This window comes from Apis cerana, linkage group LG3 (assembly GCF_029169275.1).
Source record: "Apis cerana isolate GH-2021 linkage group LG3, AcerK_1.0, whole genome shotgun sequence".
Classification (NCBI taxonomy): domain Eukaryota; kingdom Metazoa; phylum Arthropoda; class Insecta; order Hymenoptera; family Apidae; genus Apis; species Apis cerana.
This window is the reverse complement of record NC_083854.1, coordinates 2534057-2552064: the sequence shown is the minus strand read 5'-3', so window position 1 is coordinate 2552064 and position 18008 is coordinate 2534057. Positions and strand designations below refer to the sequence as shown.

The following is an 18008-nucleotide window of genomic DNA, read 5'->3' as shown; positions in this document are numbered from 1 at the left end:
TTAATCAACATTAATTCTATAATCTATAAGACGATTTTTATTAAGACGTTGAGATGATTTTGAAAGTAAAAAATGAATTTAAATTCATCAAATAAGTTTTTTTTACAATAAAAATAATTTAGATGTTTGATAATTTATATATTTACATAATTTTATTATTACATAATTTATATAAGATAACAAAATTTACATAAGATAAACGACAATTTCATAAGATTAACTATATTCACTTCGTTTCATATATAAACATTTCATTTTATATATAAAATACAAAACTTTTATTTCGATAATTATATGTACATATATGAAGAGAATATTTAATGCTTATATTTTTAATAATTAAAAGATTTTATTAAAATTTTTTTAAAAAAATGTCAATAAAACGTGGTGCTTTAATAGTTTTAGAAGGATGTGATAGAGCAGGAAAATCTACTCAGGCGAAAATGTTAATAAGTGCTTTAAATAACCGTAATATTCCTGTTGAATTATATAGATTTCCTAGTAAATATATATTTTTATAATAATTTTTTAAATATAAATATAATATGATATTAGTAATTATTGAAATATTAATTTTTGTTTATTATGTATAATCTTATGAAATGATAATTGATCATGAAAATTAATCATTATTTTATTCAATGTTATTTATAGATAGAACAACTGCAATTGGAGAAATAATAAATAATTTTTTGACTAAAAAAACAGAACTTCCTTCTGAAGCAATACATTTGTTATTTTCTGCAAATCGTTGGGAATGCAAAGATGAAATTTTGAAAACTTTATATAAAGGAACTACTCTTATTGTTGATAGGTGAGTAATTAACAATTAATTAATTCTTATATCATAATCTCTCTTTACAAAAAAAACATAAAAATTTTAAATATAATATAGATATGTTGCTTCTGGTGCTGCTTATACAGCAGCTACAACTGGCAAAAATTTAAATTGGTGCAGAGAACCTGATAGTGGACTGCCTTCTCCAGATCTAGTTATTTATCTTTCAATTTCCAAAAAATCTCAAACTTTACGTAGTAATTGGGGAGATGAACGTTATGAAAATATTGAATTTCAAGAACTTGTTGCTTCTAATTATGAAAAATTAATAGATAAAACATGGTATGTAATTAATGCAGATGATGATAAATCAGTAATACATTCTCAAATATTAGAAAAGGTAATAGATACTATAAAGAATATTAAATATTTACCTATAGAAAAATTATATGAATCTGATAAAAATAGTTAATATTAATAATATAGAATCAAATATAAAAAAAGTTTATATATACCTTTAAATTTCAAATTAATTATTTTATCATATTTAGCAACTATGAAAAAATATATTTTCATATAATAATTTTGATTGTCACACAAATATAATTTTTCTAGAAAAATATATTTTTTTTAAATATATTTCATACAAATACAAATACTTAAATCTTGAGGATAAAATATTCAATGATAAAATATACTTAATGTTTGAATTTCAACTTTGAAATAATTTGAAATTTTCAAGAGCTTAAAGTCTTGAAAATTTTCAGATTTCCAAGAGATTTAGATTTTTAATTATATTCAATTTAAAGTGTTTAAAGTGTTATTAGATATATACCTTAATATTATAAAATATTTTATAGTGATTAAATTGGCATTTAGAATTTTATATACAAAATTTATTAAACATATAAAACAGAAATTTATATAGATAAAAATACAGAAAAAAATTAATATGTTTAAATTGATAAATAATTTTTCAATCTATGATTATTAGAACTTTTTTTTAATTTAATGAAGTAATATTTATTTTTAAAATTTTTTTATTTTATCATTTTATACATATATATATAAGCACGAATTTTGTTCCATTATAATATTATATAAGTATACATAATTTTTTTGAATTTATTATATTAATATATAATAAATTCAATTTAATAAAATGTAATAAAACAATGTAATGAAAAGAATTTTTTATTATTAAAGAATAAATTGTTTTATTTATTTCTTTTATCACAAGCTTTAATATGGAAAATATGATATAAAATATAATAATATATTAGAGAGTATTCTTAGTATTGTAATTTATCAATAATAAATAATCCATGTATGTTATTTGTTTTAATTAAAAAACATATATAAAAAAATAAATCACTAATTGACTTTTTAAAAAAAATCTCTGAAATAACATATATAGAATAAACTTATTAAAAAAACTTTATTTTTGCCTTATTATTTTTCAAACATAGTTTTTATATTAGTATTCATTAACATATTATTAATATTTTTAAAAATTGAAACAACAATGATTTTTCTAATTTGAAATACATTGAGGGATCTAATATATACATTATAAATTATATATGTATATATAAATGTATAAATGTAATTAAAATATGTATTGTAAAATATGTTTCTTAAATATCTTAATATAAAAATTAGAAAAAAAATATAATACGATATAAACAAATATAGACATAACTGATTTTTCAAGACGATATATATTTAGTAAAACAAATTTTATTTCATTATGATATAATTGAACAATACCTAATACTTTTTGATTTAAAAGTTTATATTGATATAGCTAATTACAAATAATATTTATTATTAAAAATATATTTATTATCATTCACTTTTATAGAAATATTAATCAGTTTGAATTATGTTATCAGTTTGATTATGTTATGATTATAAATATTATAATTATAACATATATATTCTGAATTGATTATAAATAAAAAATTATATTTTTATTTTATATAAGATAATTATTATATATATTTATATAGATTTATATAGATTTTATATATTTATAGATATTACATAGATTTACATATAAAATAATCCTTAAAATTCTTAAAATCAGTTATTTTTTGTATAAATACTTTGTTAATTAAAAAAGATCATAATTTTAAAAATTATTTTTCATATAATTTTCAAATTAATAAAAATTTATTATACTTTTGACAAATAAAATATATTTAAATTATTTGACAATTAAATTTATTCACATATACATCACTATTTTAGATACATATTAAATATTATGTGCAATTTTTAATAATTGATAATAAGTGAATGTGACATTATAAACTCACAATTATTATTCTACAATAATAATTAAAATATATTGATTTTATTCCGCTTAAAAAAATAAAAAAAAATATTAAAAATAGTAAAAATAAAAATATCAAATGTATGTATCTTATATTCTATGAGCACTAGAATTATGCAATTATGTGTTGAATTATTAATGAATTATTAATTATACATTAAAATGTATCTATATATGTTAAATAACTTTATATCAGCTTTGATATTCCATTTTTATAATAGTGATATTGAAACAACAATTATTGATATAAAATTTCATTTTATCATCAGATATTATATCAAATATTGAAAGAATTGTATTTTTTATATTATAAATAATAATATTTCAAGCATATTTTTCTTCTTAAAAATGATTTTTATTTATGATTAGATCAATTTTTTACAATACTGCTTTTTTAAATATTTTATTTTTTTACTATAAATCAGTATAAAAAATAATGAAATGAAATTTACAAAATTTATGATTTAAAAGATCATAATAATAATTTTAATTTTTCGGAGAAACAGATGGTTTTATACTAAAAATACACGATTCAATGATATCTTTTTTATCTTGTTGAATGCCTGAAGAATAATTTACATCTGGGGAACCAAAAACAAAAGTGGTTTCGAATTGTTTGTACCAATTATGATCTGTTCTCGATTTTTTTGTTTTTGGTTCATCTGTTTCAGAAGTATCTACAGGATTATTTAAATCCAAAGAATTTTGTTGTTTCTTTTTAGAGAAATTCATAATTTTCAAAGCACTTTTATTTATGGGTAAATTCAAATTTTGGTTTTTATCATGATTTCCTTTCTGTGATTCAGATGCATTAACAAATGATATTTCGAAAACTTGTTTTTTAATTATTTCATTAGAAGCAATTTGTTCAGCGATTTCTTGAGATAAAACGTTCCAATTATTCGTTGAAGTTGATGGTTGATTAAAATTGTTTAAAAAATTGGTGGAAAAATTTGTAATCATTTTATTCGCACACTCCGTTTCTGTATTATTTTGTTTATTATTCAAAAGTTGAAATTGTGATAAATTATTACTGCTCTTTATAGTTTCCTCATCAGTATTATTATTAATATTATCAATTAGATCGTTCAAATAATTAACTTTTGTAGTTGACAATAAAGTCAAAGCTTCGTCTATAACTTTTTGACGAGATTCTTGGATTTCATTCACTTCTGGCTTTTGTCTTTGAGATATTTCCTTTTGGAATTTCTTTCTTCTCAACATTGAAGAAGCAATGTTGGAATCTTTCGGTACAAAGCTATTTTTAATATTTTCCTGCCGGATCATATATTGATTTTCATCTCGTTCCTTCTTAACAAATTGAGTCTCATTATAAGTTCTCTTTCGAGATTTTCTCTGTTTAATATTCATATCGATTAGATTTTTTTTCAATTTCTTACTTTTTATATCATTCCATTTTTTTTCATGATTCGTTATTATAGGACAGTTTAATTTTTGATCCGTATAATTTTTTATCTCCGAAGGCATTGATCGATATTTTTTGATGATTTTATTCGATAATTCTTGAATCGTATTTTCATTATTTTTCGTAATCTTCAAATTAGAATTTGAGTTATTTTTCTTAATTTCTATTATGTTTTTACGATTACGAAGATTGTAATTGTTTTTTTCATATGATACTTCTTCGTCCAAAAGATTGTCATCGAACATTACAAATTTTTTAAATGATATGCCCATTTTCAAGCTATCCCAGCAATCACAATTAATTTGTAGAAAGCAATCGTCAGTTCTAAAACGTGTTCTTTGAAAGCTAAAAATGATAAGCTCTCGTGGTATCGTCTCCCATGCTTCGATTAAAGATGTCAAAATATCATGAAGATTCCATTCCGTAATATCCTTCAATTGTTCTGCATATCTTTAACAAATATTTTACAAATATTTAACAAAGAAAAAAGTTAAGATAAATATATATTATTATTATTATTATTATTACATTACATTAGATAACATGCTATTACATTACATATATATATATTTTATATAATATTTGTAAAATGAAGTACTGTATATCCATTTTTAATTAAAAAAGAAATCATTTAAATTAATTGAAATTTATTGAAAAAAAAGTTATAATTTTATTTATTCACACCAGTTTATTATATTGTTTCAGAATTTTATCACCAGAATTCAAAAATAGAAAAATTACTTGTGTAATGTATTTATTTTAATTATTTATGTATATCTATTTTAATTATCTAAATAGAAGTTATCTAAAATAAATTATCTAAATAAAATCTTTTAAATTAGATTTTTCAGCATAAATAATTTAATATTTTTTTTGTAAAAAATAAAAAGCTATATTAATTAATGCAATGAAAATTATTTGACTATATTTGAAAATATGATAAAATATCTCTCATAATTCGAAGATTTTTAGTTTTATTTTAAAATTCAAGATATCAAGATTCAATTATACTAAATACTTATTAATAAAAAAATATATATTTTAACCTTAATGTAATAATTATATTAATTATATGCAATGAATATAGAATATATGATTTTATATAAAATTAATTTATTAAATTAAATTAAATTAAGATAGAACTAAGATAATTAATGTCATATTTTTAAATAAATATTTCCATAAAAAAAAAATTTTTTTTAAATTTTTCAAAATCGCGCATAGAAATGTTTGAAAAGTTAATTTTGAAGTTTTTGAAAGCTTTTCTCTTAAGACTTACTTTCGTCTGAAAATCATCTTGATATAATGAAAAACATCTCTCCGCAATGGTCGTAAAAACGACGGGAAATCTTCGGGAAAGTAAACGAGTTGTATATTGCTTGCCACGAAATCCTTGAGCGCACGCATTCTATTTCGTTGTAGAAATAACAAAATCTTTCGATTACACTTTATCATATAATCGTTCACATTCGACAACCAATTTCTGAACAATTCATTTCCAATATGAGAATTTTTGTTGTGACAATAAATATGTTCTTTCATTGTTATTTTGGATGGATATGGTCCACAGATCAAGAGTGGCAATTTCGTCGTCCCCGTTGAATTACAACTCATCAAAATGATAATTTTATTTCTCGGTGCATTGTCTAAGTTTGGATTTTTAGAGTCATTACACGAAATCTCTGAAGGAAATACATCTGAATACATAGTCAATTCATCCGCATGAAAAAAATCCTTGTGTCTATACTTGATTATTATCGATCTCATCAAATCGATCCATTTGCGATAATCGGTAAATATTATGTTCGTCAAGTCGATAGAAAAACCATGATCGTTTAAAAAATTGTTTAACCATTTATCCGAGCATCTGAAACCTATATGTATATTATACAATAATACAAATATAATACAAACTATAAAAATAAACAAATTTAATTTAAACTAATTTAAACTAATTTAATTATATCTGATAATATCTGAATCGTATATTTCATGTTTTTGACAATATATTGAAGAATATTTTATATTATAGAATTGTTTCACACAGAATTGAACTATATATGTAGAAAAATCATTAGTTTAAAAAATATTTTGAATTGAATTTTATAAAATTTATAAATTAATTTTTTCTCTAAATTAATGATTTTTTATATAATTTAATATTCTTTTGTAACAAGTACTTTTATAAATAAATAAACAAATTGCATCGGTTAATTCATTTAAAATCGAATGATTTTATTTTAAAAAGTATCAATGATCTTTATATAACCTCTACGTATTGATCGATAAAAAAATAAACTAGAATATGCACCTGTCAAAATTATTTAAATTTTATTTAAGACATTTTTTAATATTATTAAAACAAGTGATATATTTCACATAATTAAATTATTATGTTTAAATATATGTATACAAAATATTAATACATTCGTAAAATATCTTTAAAGAATCGATTCTTAGTATAGAATATAGAAATTAATAGAAGCTTATTTATTCAATTATAAGCAATTGAAGTTTATGTAGAATAGAAATAAAATGAAACAACTTTTTTTTTCGTCTCATTTTATTTAATGCAAATTTAAATTGTTTATAACTTAACTTAATTAAGGCTTTTGTATAATTTTTGAATTTTTTTTTTTAGAATTCATTCTGTAAAGATGTTTTACGAATATATCATTACATATTATTATTATATTATATCATATATACAATAAATATTGAATATAAAATAATTTTTCAATTTTGCTATATTTACATATATAGTAATCAAAAATAATAGGAATGAAAGTAACATGTTAATAATTTAATATAAATAATTAATAATTAATAATAAATCAAAATAAACAAAATAAAAAATGATTCAATATATACATCAGATATATATCAGTCATTATTATATATAATAAAAAATCATAATTAAAATATATATCTACGTATCAAAAGCATAGTTCAATATTAAATAAAATTTATTAACTAAAATTTTAAATAAACTATCATTAAAATCATTAATCGTTAAATATATCTAATTGCAATTCGAGGTTATTCGAAGAGTAATTAGTTATAATTGAATAAAATAAAAATTACTAATATTAGAATGTGATATCAATAGTCAAAAATATACGTATAACTTCACATAATAGAATAGAATATTTCTTTTTTAGGTTAATACACATTGTTGTAGTCATTTATTATTATATTCTATTTCTGCATAACTTTATCTGATTTTGATTCCTGATTATTATAACAATTATTATTCAATAATCTTAAATAAATATATAAAATTATTACGTAAGAATTTTTATCGTAAACGTAAATACGTAAACATAATAGTTTCCAAATTATTATATTTATAAAATGAAAATTTTATCTCTTATATATATATATATGAATTAATTATCAATTTTTTACATAAAATAAAATATTATCAAGAGAATAAAATACCATTGACACCATATTTTTTTGTCAGTTCGAGAGCCTTTTCTCGTAGCATATGCTTGTCGAAAAAATTATTCATTGCATGTTCTCTACAAGCCCATTCGAATAATTTCTCTTTTATTCTCTTCATAGTCATTTTCGAATTTATTTTGTTCGTGACATCATTTAAAAAAATCAATGATAATTAATGATTTTACGTAAGAAGACTAACGTTATTTCTTAATTGGACATAGTTGCTGGATTCACTGTTAATTTTCGATTATCGAATGGATATCGTTTCTCGATTATTTATGCGATTACTTGGAACTATTTTCAGAGTAGTCCATCGATTGGAAACTTAAAGCATCGTTTTTAATTATTATTCCTTATTTTTCGGGCAATTTTCTAAAAGAAAAGCTGTTATTTTATAAAATATAACGGCAACGATTATAAATTCGGTGAAGAAAGTTAGAATAATTTAGAATGAGAATTTATGTATTAGATTCTACTATTTATTTATATCAAAAAAATGATACACTAAAAACATTCTAAAAGTCATGTAAATTTTATTACAACAAATTTATATGAAAAAATTTTTTTCACATTATATTTATTCTTACATATCTTGGTAAGTAATAAATAATAATATTTATAAAAATTATATTGTTTTATTAGTGGATTCTTAATGAATTAAATAAATAATAATAATTATATATTTATAATAAATTATAAAATATAAAAAATATGGAAAAAAAGATGGATGAGAATAAGTTTGGCAATTATTATAAACATCAAAATATGAATTTATTCGAATTTTTATAAGAGGAATTTTCTTTAAAAAAGTGAATCTCTCATTCTTATTCGTTTTTCTTTCTCATATATATTTTTTTAGAGTTTGAATTTAGATTTGGTATTGAGTTTAAGATTTATTTATTTGAAACTATATTTGAAAATTTTATGTAATATTCAAAAATTAAAATCAAATGATAGTAATATAATAATATATAAGTAATTTAAATTTGCATTAGATAAAATAAAATCTCGTTTTCAAAGTCAATCAAAATCAATGAAGTGATTCCCATTTTAAATATTTATCAAATAATATCAGTTATTAAATATTTATCAGTGTTCAAATGACGAATGATCAAAGTGTGATATTTATGCAAAAAATTTAGCTCATAGTTTCATGTGAAAGCAATTTTCCAGGAAAATGGGATACAAAGAGCTTTTATTTTCCTGGATATGCACAGTCAGGCTTGTGCATTGACCGCTCGATGAATATCATTCATCTTGCACACCGAGTTAAATTGCATTTCTCCGGGGCGTCGTCCTGACGAGACATTTTACATCGTAAATTTTCATTTAATACTCCACTTTCTCATATTTTTTGTTCTTTATTGTTCTCGGCATTTCTTCTTTACCTTCTGCTCCGCTTTTCACGATCGATTATATTTTTAAAGAGTCGAATGCGATTTATCGTTACAATTTAGATGCGCCTGCGCTTTTATCAACGAGAAAAATACATAGATCATTACGTTCAATTAATTGATTTATCATTAATTTTAAGCGAATTTGTTGTATATTTAAAGTTAAAATCTATTTTACATATAGCTAACTCATGAGATAATGCGATTAGAGAAATAAGCGGACACGTTACAATACGTGTGAAAGCTTCATCAGCCGATGGAGAAAATCTGATTAATGGATTTCGTATTCTCACGCCATTAGCAACATTCGGACAGGACAGATTCCACTAATGATCGAACATCATCGCTCAAAATGAGTCAGAATACGATAGATTTTGACGAAAAGTGAATTCTTCATAAATTGATTTGATTGTTACATTTTTAACTCGATCAGAAGCAATAAGGTAACAAAAAAGTAAATAAAGTCGTTAACTCGTTGACAAATATTTTCATAACGAACGATTGTTTTTTTATAGCATGAAATAAGCGACAGAGGATATTCACGAATGCACAGTTAATTGTTTAGAATTGTATACAGACGTGTGTCGTTTAGTTTATATTTTGGATTTCGATGCGATGACGCAAGTGATATTGCATTATCATTTCTCGGCCCACAATGTGATAGATTGCTAATTGAATAAAATTTGAAGTAAAGAATTAGATTATATTAATCTATTTAAATTAAATAAAAATAATATTAATATTTTTACATGAATATAATATATTTTTTTTTATAAAAATAATATATAAAGTAGTCTATTTAATTTTTATTTATTATTTGAAATAGCTTGTTTGTTTTTGATAATATTAAAAAATGTTTTCGAATATTTTGATACAATTAATTTTTTTATAAGATATAGAAATTATATAAAAATCATGTAAAAATGTTTTTTAAGAATTTTTAATGTTTATTTTTATGAAATATTTATGTCGAAAAATCATTAGTTTGAAAGATTTTATCTTGGATTTTATATAATATGTATTATACGAAAAATAAGGAAGAAACAAAGCGATGCTTATCAATTCATGTTTTTCGTATATCAAGTTTCATAAAATTCAAGTTAAAATATATTTTAAATTAATTATTTTTCGACATAAAAAACTTAATATTTTTTTTAAATAGAAAATAACGACTTATATTTATTAATGTATTAAAAACTATATATAATATTATATATAAAGACTATATATAAAAAATTAATTATATCAGGATATTTATCTTGAAATCATTCAAGATCACTTTTATCTAAATTATTTTTTAATTTTTCAATTTTATTATTAAAAATAAATATATATTCTAAATAAAATTAAATAGACCATTATACAATTATTTTGTATATTCAATATAATTCTGTATACAAGATATATTATTTTAATCTCTTTCAAAAAAGTTAGTTAGATAAACTATCCGATATATAACTATATATAGAAAATGTTCTTCTTTTAATCTTCCAAAACTATAGAAGATCTGAAAAAATATTTCAAAATTATACAATATAAGGAAAGATAAATTATTGTTATTTATTTGATTTTGATAATCTTGAACTTGCAAAAATTAACATCGAATTTTGAAATTGAAATATATATTTTTTACCACATATATCTTTTATATGAGTTATTATCAATATATGAATTTTTAAAGCTTGACAAAATTCACCTTTAAATCTTTCATATGGAATTATTAAAAAAAATAATATTTTCTAGGTCGAATTAATAACATTTGAAGATATGAAGATTTGACGAAAACGAATATCACAAATTCGTGGAACGAACAACTTTGGACGAATATGATCATATGTTTGATTTACATTTTAAAATTCTTAAATATATTACATCAAAGTATTATTAATATAACAAGAATAAAATAGAATAAACAAAGATAAGCGACATAAATATTATTAAAAAATTTGTGCCATTATGAAACACATTTCATCATTGATGAAGCATTATATTCAAGGAGTTAATAAATTTAAACATTTTCCATCGTATTAAATTTTTTATAATAACTAGTCACAATAATCATGAAAATAGATTTTTGTCCAACTAAATTGGTGATCCATCATACTCTAATAGTCATTATATGAACGAGAAATCAATAAAAGCTCGTGATTTACAGAAATTTCCTGAAAAAAAAAATAGATAACAAATGCATCAGTATTGTTCGATAAGAAGGTAAATCCGCTTAAGCGTTTTGTTATTCTACTTTAGCCGTTCAATTATTCATAATTCAACGATGATTGGAAGGAGGACGTTTCCTGATCATACAGTCAGCTGCAAATCTACATTCATATATGACTGTTTGGACAAACGGCATTAATTCTTGCTTTATCACGGCCGATGGGAAACTCTGTTTTCCCTGTTATTTATACGGTTGCTCGGAAACGTTCGACCATTTATCGGGCCACTGAGAATGATCGTGCATCGCAATTCCTCTTCAAAGTTTAACTGGATCCTCATTAAAGAATAATTAAATTCCGAAGAACCGGTTTTGTGTTACCAGGTAATTCAAATAATTTTCTGAATTTTTCACGATAATACGAATAATTGTATTCGTAAATTATGAATTATAGAGCTTTATTTTCTCGACTTATGTTGCTATTTAAAAAATATTTTTAATTTATGGATTTCAATCTGTAGTAATTGATACATGTATTAAATTATTCTTTTTCCTTTTTTTTACTATTCATACTTTTATTATTTTCAGAAATGGTCGAGATTGATCGTGCATTGTATGTACTTCAGTGTATTTTATCAGTTATAAAATTTTATAGAAAGTCTTCTAAATATTAAAATTCTAACTTTTCAAAACTACTTTGATTTATTTAAAAAATAAGTTAAAGACTTATAATATCGTAAGAATCAATTTTTTTTATATATTCAATTATCTGATTATTTTATTTGATATATAATTATAAAAAAATAATTCTTAATTTAATTTTTTTCAAATTTGTTAATTTTCTAATATTATTAATTGATAAAATTTACGTAAAAGCTCAGAGCACACTCACAAAAAACGTAATATTTTAAAATTTTATCTATTTCAAAATCCAATTCCTCTCTATCCATTTTTATTATCCAAAAAATTTCCTTTCAACCACGTACAAACAATAAAAATTACTCTCAACATTTTCTCAAAAATTTTCTTCTGAAACTTATCTCGATTTCTCTTTTTTTTTTTCTTTTACAGATGAATATTTCCGCGGTACGATCTATTTATAAAAAATGATGAAATCCATCCGAAAAGAATTGGCGCGTTACCCGGCGAAAAAGGTTCTTCCATTAACAAAGCCGCGGTTGAAACCATTCGACGTTGAAACTACTTTCGCGGAAGTAACTCTAGCGAGAAAAGAGCACGCGAGAAAATATCACGGGCCAGACTCGCTTTTGTATTCGGCGATTTACCCCGTGGTGTGCATAATGAAAGTGTTCGGTTTGGCGCCCTACGATTTCACGGGTGACGAGATAACACCCTCGAACGTTTGCCTTCTATTCTCGTTCGCCTTTATTGGTATTTATTGCCACATCATATACATCGTGTACAGAAGATTCCTCTACGTAAGGAGGGACAAAGCGATTCTCAGCGTGGTGGAAACGACCAAGGTAATTCTCACATTTTGCGCAATCTTATGGCCGAGATGGGGCAATTTATCGTTTCCACGATGTTAACGTTATCGCAGGTAACCGTCAATTACCTCGTGGCTATGTACGATCTAATTTCCACGATATTCACGAGGAAAACGTTCAGCCGAATTTGGAACGCCCAGCAAGATTTCGACGAGAGGCTCAGCCAATTAGGCTATCCACGAAAAGAGACAAAGATCAAGATCTCAGCTTGGATACTTTTGGCGAGTCAGATCGTTATTTGGACGGCTGTTAATCAGACTGGGATGTTTGCTTTCGAAGAGACGTGGACGTTTAACGTGAGTTACATGTGTACTTATATCGGTACTGCGACAGCTGTGTACAAATTTTTCGGAATGGCAAGCTTTCTCGGCCTCCGTTTCCATCAGCTCAATCAAATCGCGAAAGAGAATTTGCCACCCAGAGTTGGATATAAAAGCAGCAACATCAGCAGAAAGGTAGCGTATTTATATATGTAGTTAATTTAAATTGTGTTTAGCCTTCTACAAATGGTGATCAAGTAGATTTATAGAACATGGATAGATTAAATTTTTAGAATATTTTATAGGTATTTGGAAAAAAAAAGTTATATTGTACTTAAATTCGAATCTGAAAACGATTTAAACTTTCTAGTAATTCAAAGTAGTCCAAAAGTAGAATTAAATATTGATCGTTATTGTCATTATATATAACTTATAAATTTCGAAAAATTAAAATTAATATTTTGCAAATATCGAATAAATTATTATATGTACTTTGCTAATAGCATTTGAATTTTACAAAATAAATTTTTTGACAAGTTGAACTTGATCCCATCATATTGTAAAAAACAAAACAACTAATAAAAATGTTTCTTGTTTATTCGAGCAAGACAATCCAAGATTTACACAACGATTTGATGCTATCTAGCGAGACACTAGGTTCTCTTTACTCGTGGTCGCTATTGTTCTGGCTTGGAAATTTGAGTATACACAGCGTCAGCAATTTATACTTCATCATCGATTGGGTCATCTTGACACCCTGGACCAACATTGCTTGGCCTCTCATCATTAACATGTGGTGTTGGCTGATCGGATTTATAACTCAGCTTTTGGCCCTTCATATCGCTTGCGATTATACGATAAACGAGGTAGTATTGATTTTTTTTAAATACTATAATTCTACGAAAGATAGACCATTTTTTTAAAATCCAATTCAAATATTTCGAAAAAAGAATTAAGAATAATTTTCAAATTGATTTAACATATTATTAATAAGATCGTTATAAATTATTTTTCTATAAATAAATATGTTTATCATGTAATTTTCCTTAAAACTCGATTGAACTCTATTAAAATTAGGCAAACTTTAAATCGTCATAACTCCGAAGATAATGATTTTCGGTCAATGAACGAAAGATCATTAGAAGCGCGGAATCTTGCCCTTTAAAATACTTTTTCATTTATCTCGATACGACTTCCCGTTTTCGAGATATCATCGTGTAAAGGAAAAGATAATTTTTAGTCATTTCTTATTTTCGTCTTTATCGTGCACTCGGATCTCTCGCTCGCATTGGGATAGGTCGTCTCACTGACCTATCCCAAACTCCAAACAAGTGGAGACACGATTCCTGGAAGATACGTATGCATTTCCAAGAAATAAATGTAGGTCATGAGTCTCAGGCCCATTCATAAACTCTGCATTGTACTAAACTGAGATATTGGGACGAAACAAAAATCTATTGAACTTCAAATAGCACGATTTCTTCTATTTTCTGAGTAAATTTTGATAATGAAATTTTTAGTTTGTGCAATACGCAAAGTGACTTGTACAAATATTAATATTTTATATTCTGCTAATATTTACTTTATTTTTTGCGTACATATTTATTTATTTAAGCTTAACATATTTGTAATTTCATTAATTTCATTTTTTTTTTAATTAATAATATCAACTTTTTTTAAAACTATAAAAATTCTGTCAATTTACTTAAAATTTATTTGTTTCATTTTTTTATCATAACTTCTATTTGTGAATATAAAAAACTAAAATAAATTAATTATTGCAATATAGATATTTCAGAAATTACGTATATCCATTTTTTTCATCCACCACAGATTTTTAATCGCAAAATCCTTAATTCCAGGCTAATTTTATGGGCGCCATTCTCATCGAATGGGATGCAAGAACAATCCAAAAATTTCCATACGAAGCAAGTATCTAAGCAAAATATTATTTCGATAAAAAATTATATTAATTATTATGCTTTACACAGGATAGTTTTCGTACTTCTTTATATTTATTAAACAGACGTCTTCGTTTCTCTGCTGGTGGTCTTTTCGATATTAAATTGTCATTGCTTTGCTCGGTAAGTTCATTTTCTATCTTTTCCATAAAAAGATAAGCTCTTAATTGAAAACAATACTCTACTCACACGAACCAACTCGAAGAAAATCCATATTTATTTCTCGGTCGTTCCAATTTCACGTCTTTATCCGCTATTAATCGCAAGATTAATCGAGTTTAATAACTATAGCTTTCAAATGTTAAAATATCATAAATTGTATCACGAAATTACTTTGAAAACGATATCACAAATTATTCCTCCATTTCCCGTTCATTATCGAAACGAATTTCTAATGAGTCCGTTGATAATCTAATTTCGAGATAACATTTCGTAGATAATTTAATTTAATCAATAATGATTTAATTGTGATTTAATTTATTTCGAATAGAGAGTAAAGTTTAACAAAATATTCAAGAAAGGATTAATTATTCAAGAAGAATATTATTTCTTACAGATAGTCGGTGTGATGTCAACGTATCTGATAATTCTTTTACAATTTCCTTCAAGTTGAACGTTTCAAGAATCGCGATAAGATTAATTAAATCTATCGTCTTGGAAAAATATTTTTCTCGCGTATTTGCGTCTAGACGATCAAGCATACTTGAAACTACTTTCTGGTAAGTGATGCATGCAAACATGTTGAATAAGCACTAGAGAATATACAGAGTGTTCCATAATTGGAGGTACAATTGGATAAGACATGATTTGTTGATATTGATATTTATATATTGATATATTGATGTTGTTGATATGATATTTGAATTGTTGATTTTTTGATATTTTTCAGGTTTGTTCAAGGTCAAATGAATGACAGTAGGATCGAACTCTCTTTGTCTCAAGCATTTCTTTTTTATATTTTTAATATTATTATATATTTGCAGAAGAAATTACAATAAGATTCCTATATTTGATTAAAATTTTAATTTAAATTTAATTAAAATTTTATATAATATTCAAATCATATTCATAAATATTCTAATACATTCTATGGTAAATATTCTTTAAAATATTTTTATAAATTTTATTAATGTATTTGCATGAAAATTTATAATTGTCAAAAGATTCGTCTTAAATTTTAAGAGAATCGATTTTTTGAAATTTACACTCGGATTGGATAGGAATTTGTTAACTAGAGTGAGCAGGTGCGACAATTTTCTCTTTGTTACGCTTTTATCCAATAAGTAAAGGACGTAATTTAATACTGGAATATGTTAAAATTCGATGATATTGAAATGAAAATGCAAATTTAAAAAAAATAATGCATTCTCAAAAATATTCTTGTATTAATTTACTTATAATTATGTTAGATATATGATTAACTGAAAATAATAATTTATTTCTATATTAATTAAAGTAAATAAATTTAATATGAAATATTATTTGATTTTTTAACCATTAATTTAGTCAAATAAATTTATTTATGAATTGCAAATTATTTGATTTTAACAAACAATATTATTATTAATTTGTAAATAATATGTATATATTTGAAGAAGTGAAATGTTATTTAAATCTCAAACATAAATAATGATAGTGATAACTTATGAATAATAAATTATTTGATTTAATAAATATATAATATTTATTATACAATATAGATTAGTATAGATTTAAAATAACTGAAATATATGTACAATTAAATATTTCAAAATTTTTATATAATCCTGTCAATTAAACTATTAATCATGCATATTTTAAAATTCGTGTTTGTATTATCATAGATTGAATGATAAATTAATATTCACCTAATTTTATTGATTTATCAAAAAATTTAAAAAGTCATTATCCTTCAAATAAAAATATTTTTAATATAATTTTTTATTTACTTTTTTTTACTAAATAATATTTATAAAAATAAAAAATTTAATCCAAATTTATGTAAAATTTCAAATAATTATTTCTAATACTTTTTAAAAAATTTAATGTAACATTAGCATATAACAAATAAACATTTTATTCATCACTATTTAAAATTTAGAAAGAAATATTTAAATTTATTTATCAATAATAATTTCAATAATCATTTATAATATTTTTAATTTGAAATATACTCAACGATATTTCTAATAAATAAACTTTATAATATCATCTCAAAATGATAGTTGCCCATTATCTTCATTGTTATCATTGAACTCATCTATTGTATCCATTTCCCTATAAAGAATTTTACGATTTTAAGGAAAATCACTAGATGTAGTTATTGCTTTCCGTAATAAAGTTTATGAGAGATAGATCTTCGAATCACTCTATTAAAGTTATGAATGAATTAAAAATTATACGTCTATACAAAATCCATAAGAACTCGTAAAATGTCTCTTGTCGCAGAGAAAGACAAATAAAAAGATAAAAAATAAAATTTTTTAATAGCTTATGTCGAAATTTAAAGAAAAATCTTTTTCTCCCATCATCTTGGACAAGAAAAAAAAAAATAAAAAAATCATTGAGTACCACTGGACACAGATACGTAGTAGCAATTTTCTAGGCCATCTATCTGGAAAATTGCTTCTTCCCTCGTTTTGTCGACCTTTTCCTCTTCTTTGCTGTACGCAAGCATCGCGTTGTATGCCAATTCTGCCTTACCGGTGTAACTGTATTAAGCTCATTATGGGATTCATAACTCATTTTATTAAAATACCAAT

The 18008-nt window shown here is 23.1% G+C and overlaps 3 protein-coding genes across 3 annotated transcripts; 2 read left to right on the top strand and 1 right to left on the bottom strand.

Moving 5' to 3' along the window:
- The first annotated feature begins 206 nt into the window (after nucleotides 1-206).
- LOC107997038 (uncharacterized) lies at nucleotides 207-2002 on the top strand. Its single transcript, XM_017055378.3, has 3 exons — nucleotides 207-501; nucleotides 655-814; nucleotides 896-2002. The coding sequence occupies exons 1-3, from the start codon at nucleotides 372-374 to the stop codon at nucleotides 1248-1250; spliced, it is 645 nt and encodes a 214-aa protein (XP_016910867.1). The 5' UTR covers nucleotides 207-371; the 3' UTR covers nucleotides 1251-2002.
- A 1447-nt stretch (nucleotides 2003-3449) lies between these two features.
- Nucleotides 3450-8298, bottom strand: LOC107997041 (putative histone-lysine N-methyltransferase 1). Its single transcript, XM_017055382.3, has 3 exons — nucleotides 7984-8298; nucleotides 5822-6416; nucleotides 3450-4992 (listed from the first exon to the last, which is right to left on the bottom strand). The coding sequence occupies exons 1-3, from the start codon at nucleotides 8111-8113 to the stop codon at nucleotides 3603-3605; spliced, it is 2115 nt and encodes a 704-aa protein (XP_016910871.2). The 5' UTR covers nucleotides 8114-8298; the 3' UTR covers nucleotides 3450-3602.
- Nucleotides 8299-8994: 696 nt separating this feature from the next.
- Nucleotides 8995-17009, top strand: LOC107997030 (putative gustatory receptor 28b). Its single transcript, XM_028666357.2, has 11 exons — nucleotides 8995-9826; nucleotides 9899-10071; nucleotides 11127-11594; nucleotides 11667-11922; nucleotides 12610-13022; nucleotides 13100-13501; nucleotides 13915-14172; nucleotides 15169-15234; nucleotides 15298-15390; nucleotides 15824-15986; nucleotides 16157-17009. Exons 5-10 carry the CDS (start codon nucleotides 12645-12647, stop codon nucleotides 15878-15880), a joined length of 1254 nt encoding a protein of 417 aa, XP_028522158.1. The 5' UTR covers nucleotides 8995-9826; nucleotides 9899-10071; nucleotides 11127-11594; nucleotides 11667-11922; nucleotides 12610-12644; the 3' UTR covers nucleotides 15881-15986; nucleotides 16157-17009.
- Nucleotides 17010-18008: the final 999 nt, after the last annotated feature.

Bases quoted from the DNA above. Each gene is read 5' to 3' on its own strand.
- LOC107997038 (XM_017055378.3), top strand. From the start codon at position 372: ATGTCAATAAAACGTGGTGCTTTAATAGTTTTAGAAGGATGTGATAGA. The intron at 502-654 runs GTAAATATATAT...TGTTATTTATAG, and splicing joins TGAATTATATAGATTTCCTA to ATAGAACAACTGCAATTGGA. The intron at 815-895 runs GTGAGTAATTAA...AATATAATATAG, and splicing joins ACTACTCTTATTGTTGATAG to ATATGTTGCTTCTGGTGCTG.
- LOC107997041 (XM_017055382.3), bottom strand. From the start codon at position 8,113: ATGACTATGAAGAGAATAAAAGAGAAATTATTCGAATGGGCTTGTAGA. The intron at 6,417-7,983 runs GTATTTTATTCT...ATATACATATAG, and splicing joins AAAAAAATATGGTGTCAATG to GTTTCAGATGCTCGGATAAA. The intron at 4,993-5,821 runs GTAAGTCTTAAG...TATTTGTTAAAG, and splicing joins AAGATGATTTTCAGACGAAA to ATATGCAGAACAATTGAAGG.
- LOC107997030 (XM_028666357.2), top strand. From the start codon at position 12,645: ATGATGAAATCCATCCGAAAAGAATTGGCGCGTTACCCGGCGAAAAAG. The intron at 13,023-13,099 runs GTAATTCTCACA...ACGTTATCGCAG, and splicing joins GCGTGGTGGAAACGACCAAG to GTAACCGTCAATTACCTCGT. The intron at 15,235-15,297 runs GCAAGTATCTAA...TGCTTTACACAG, and splicing joins TCCAAAAATTTCCATACGAA to GATAGTTTTCGTACTTCTTT.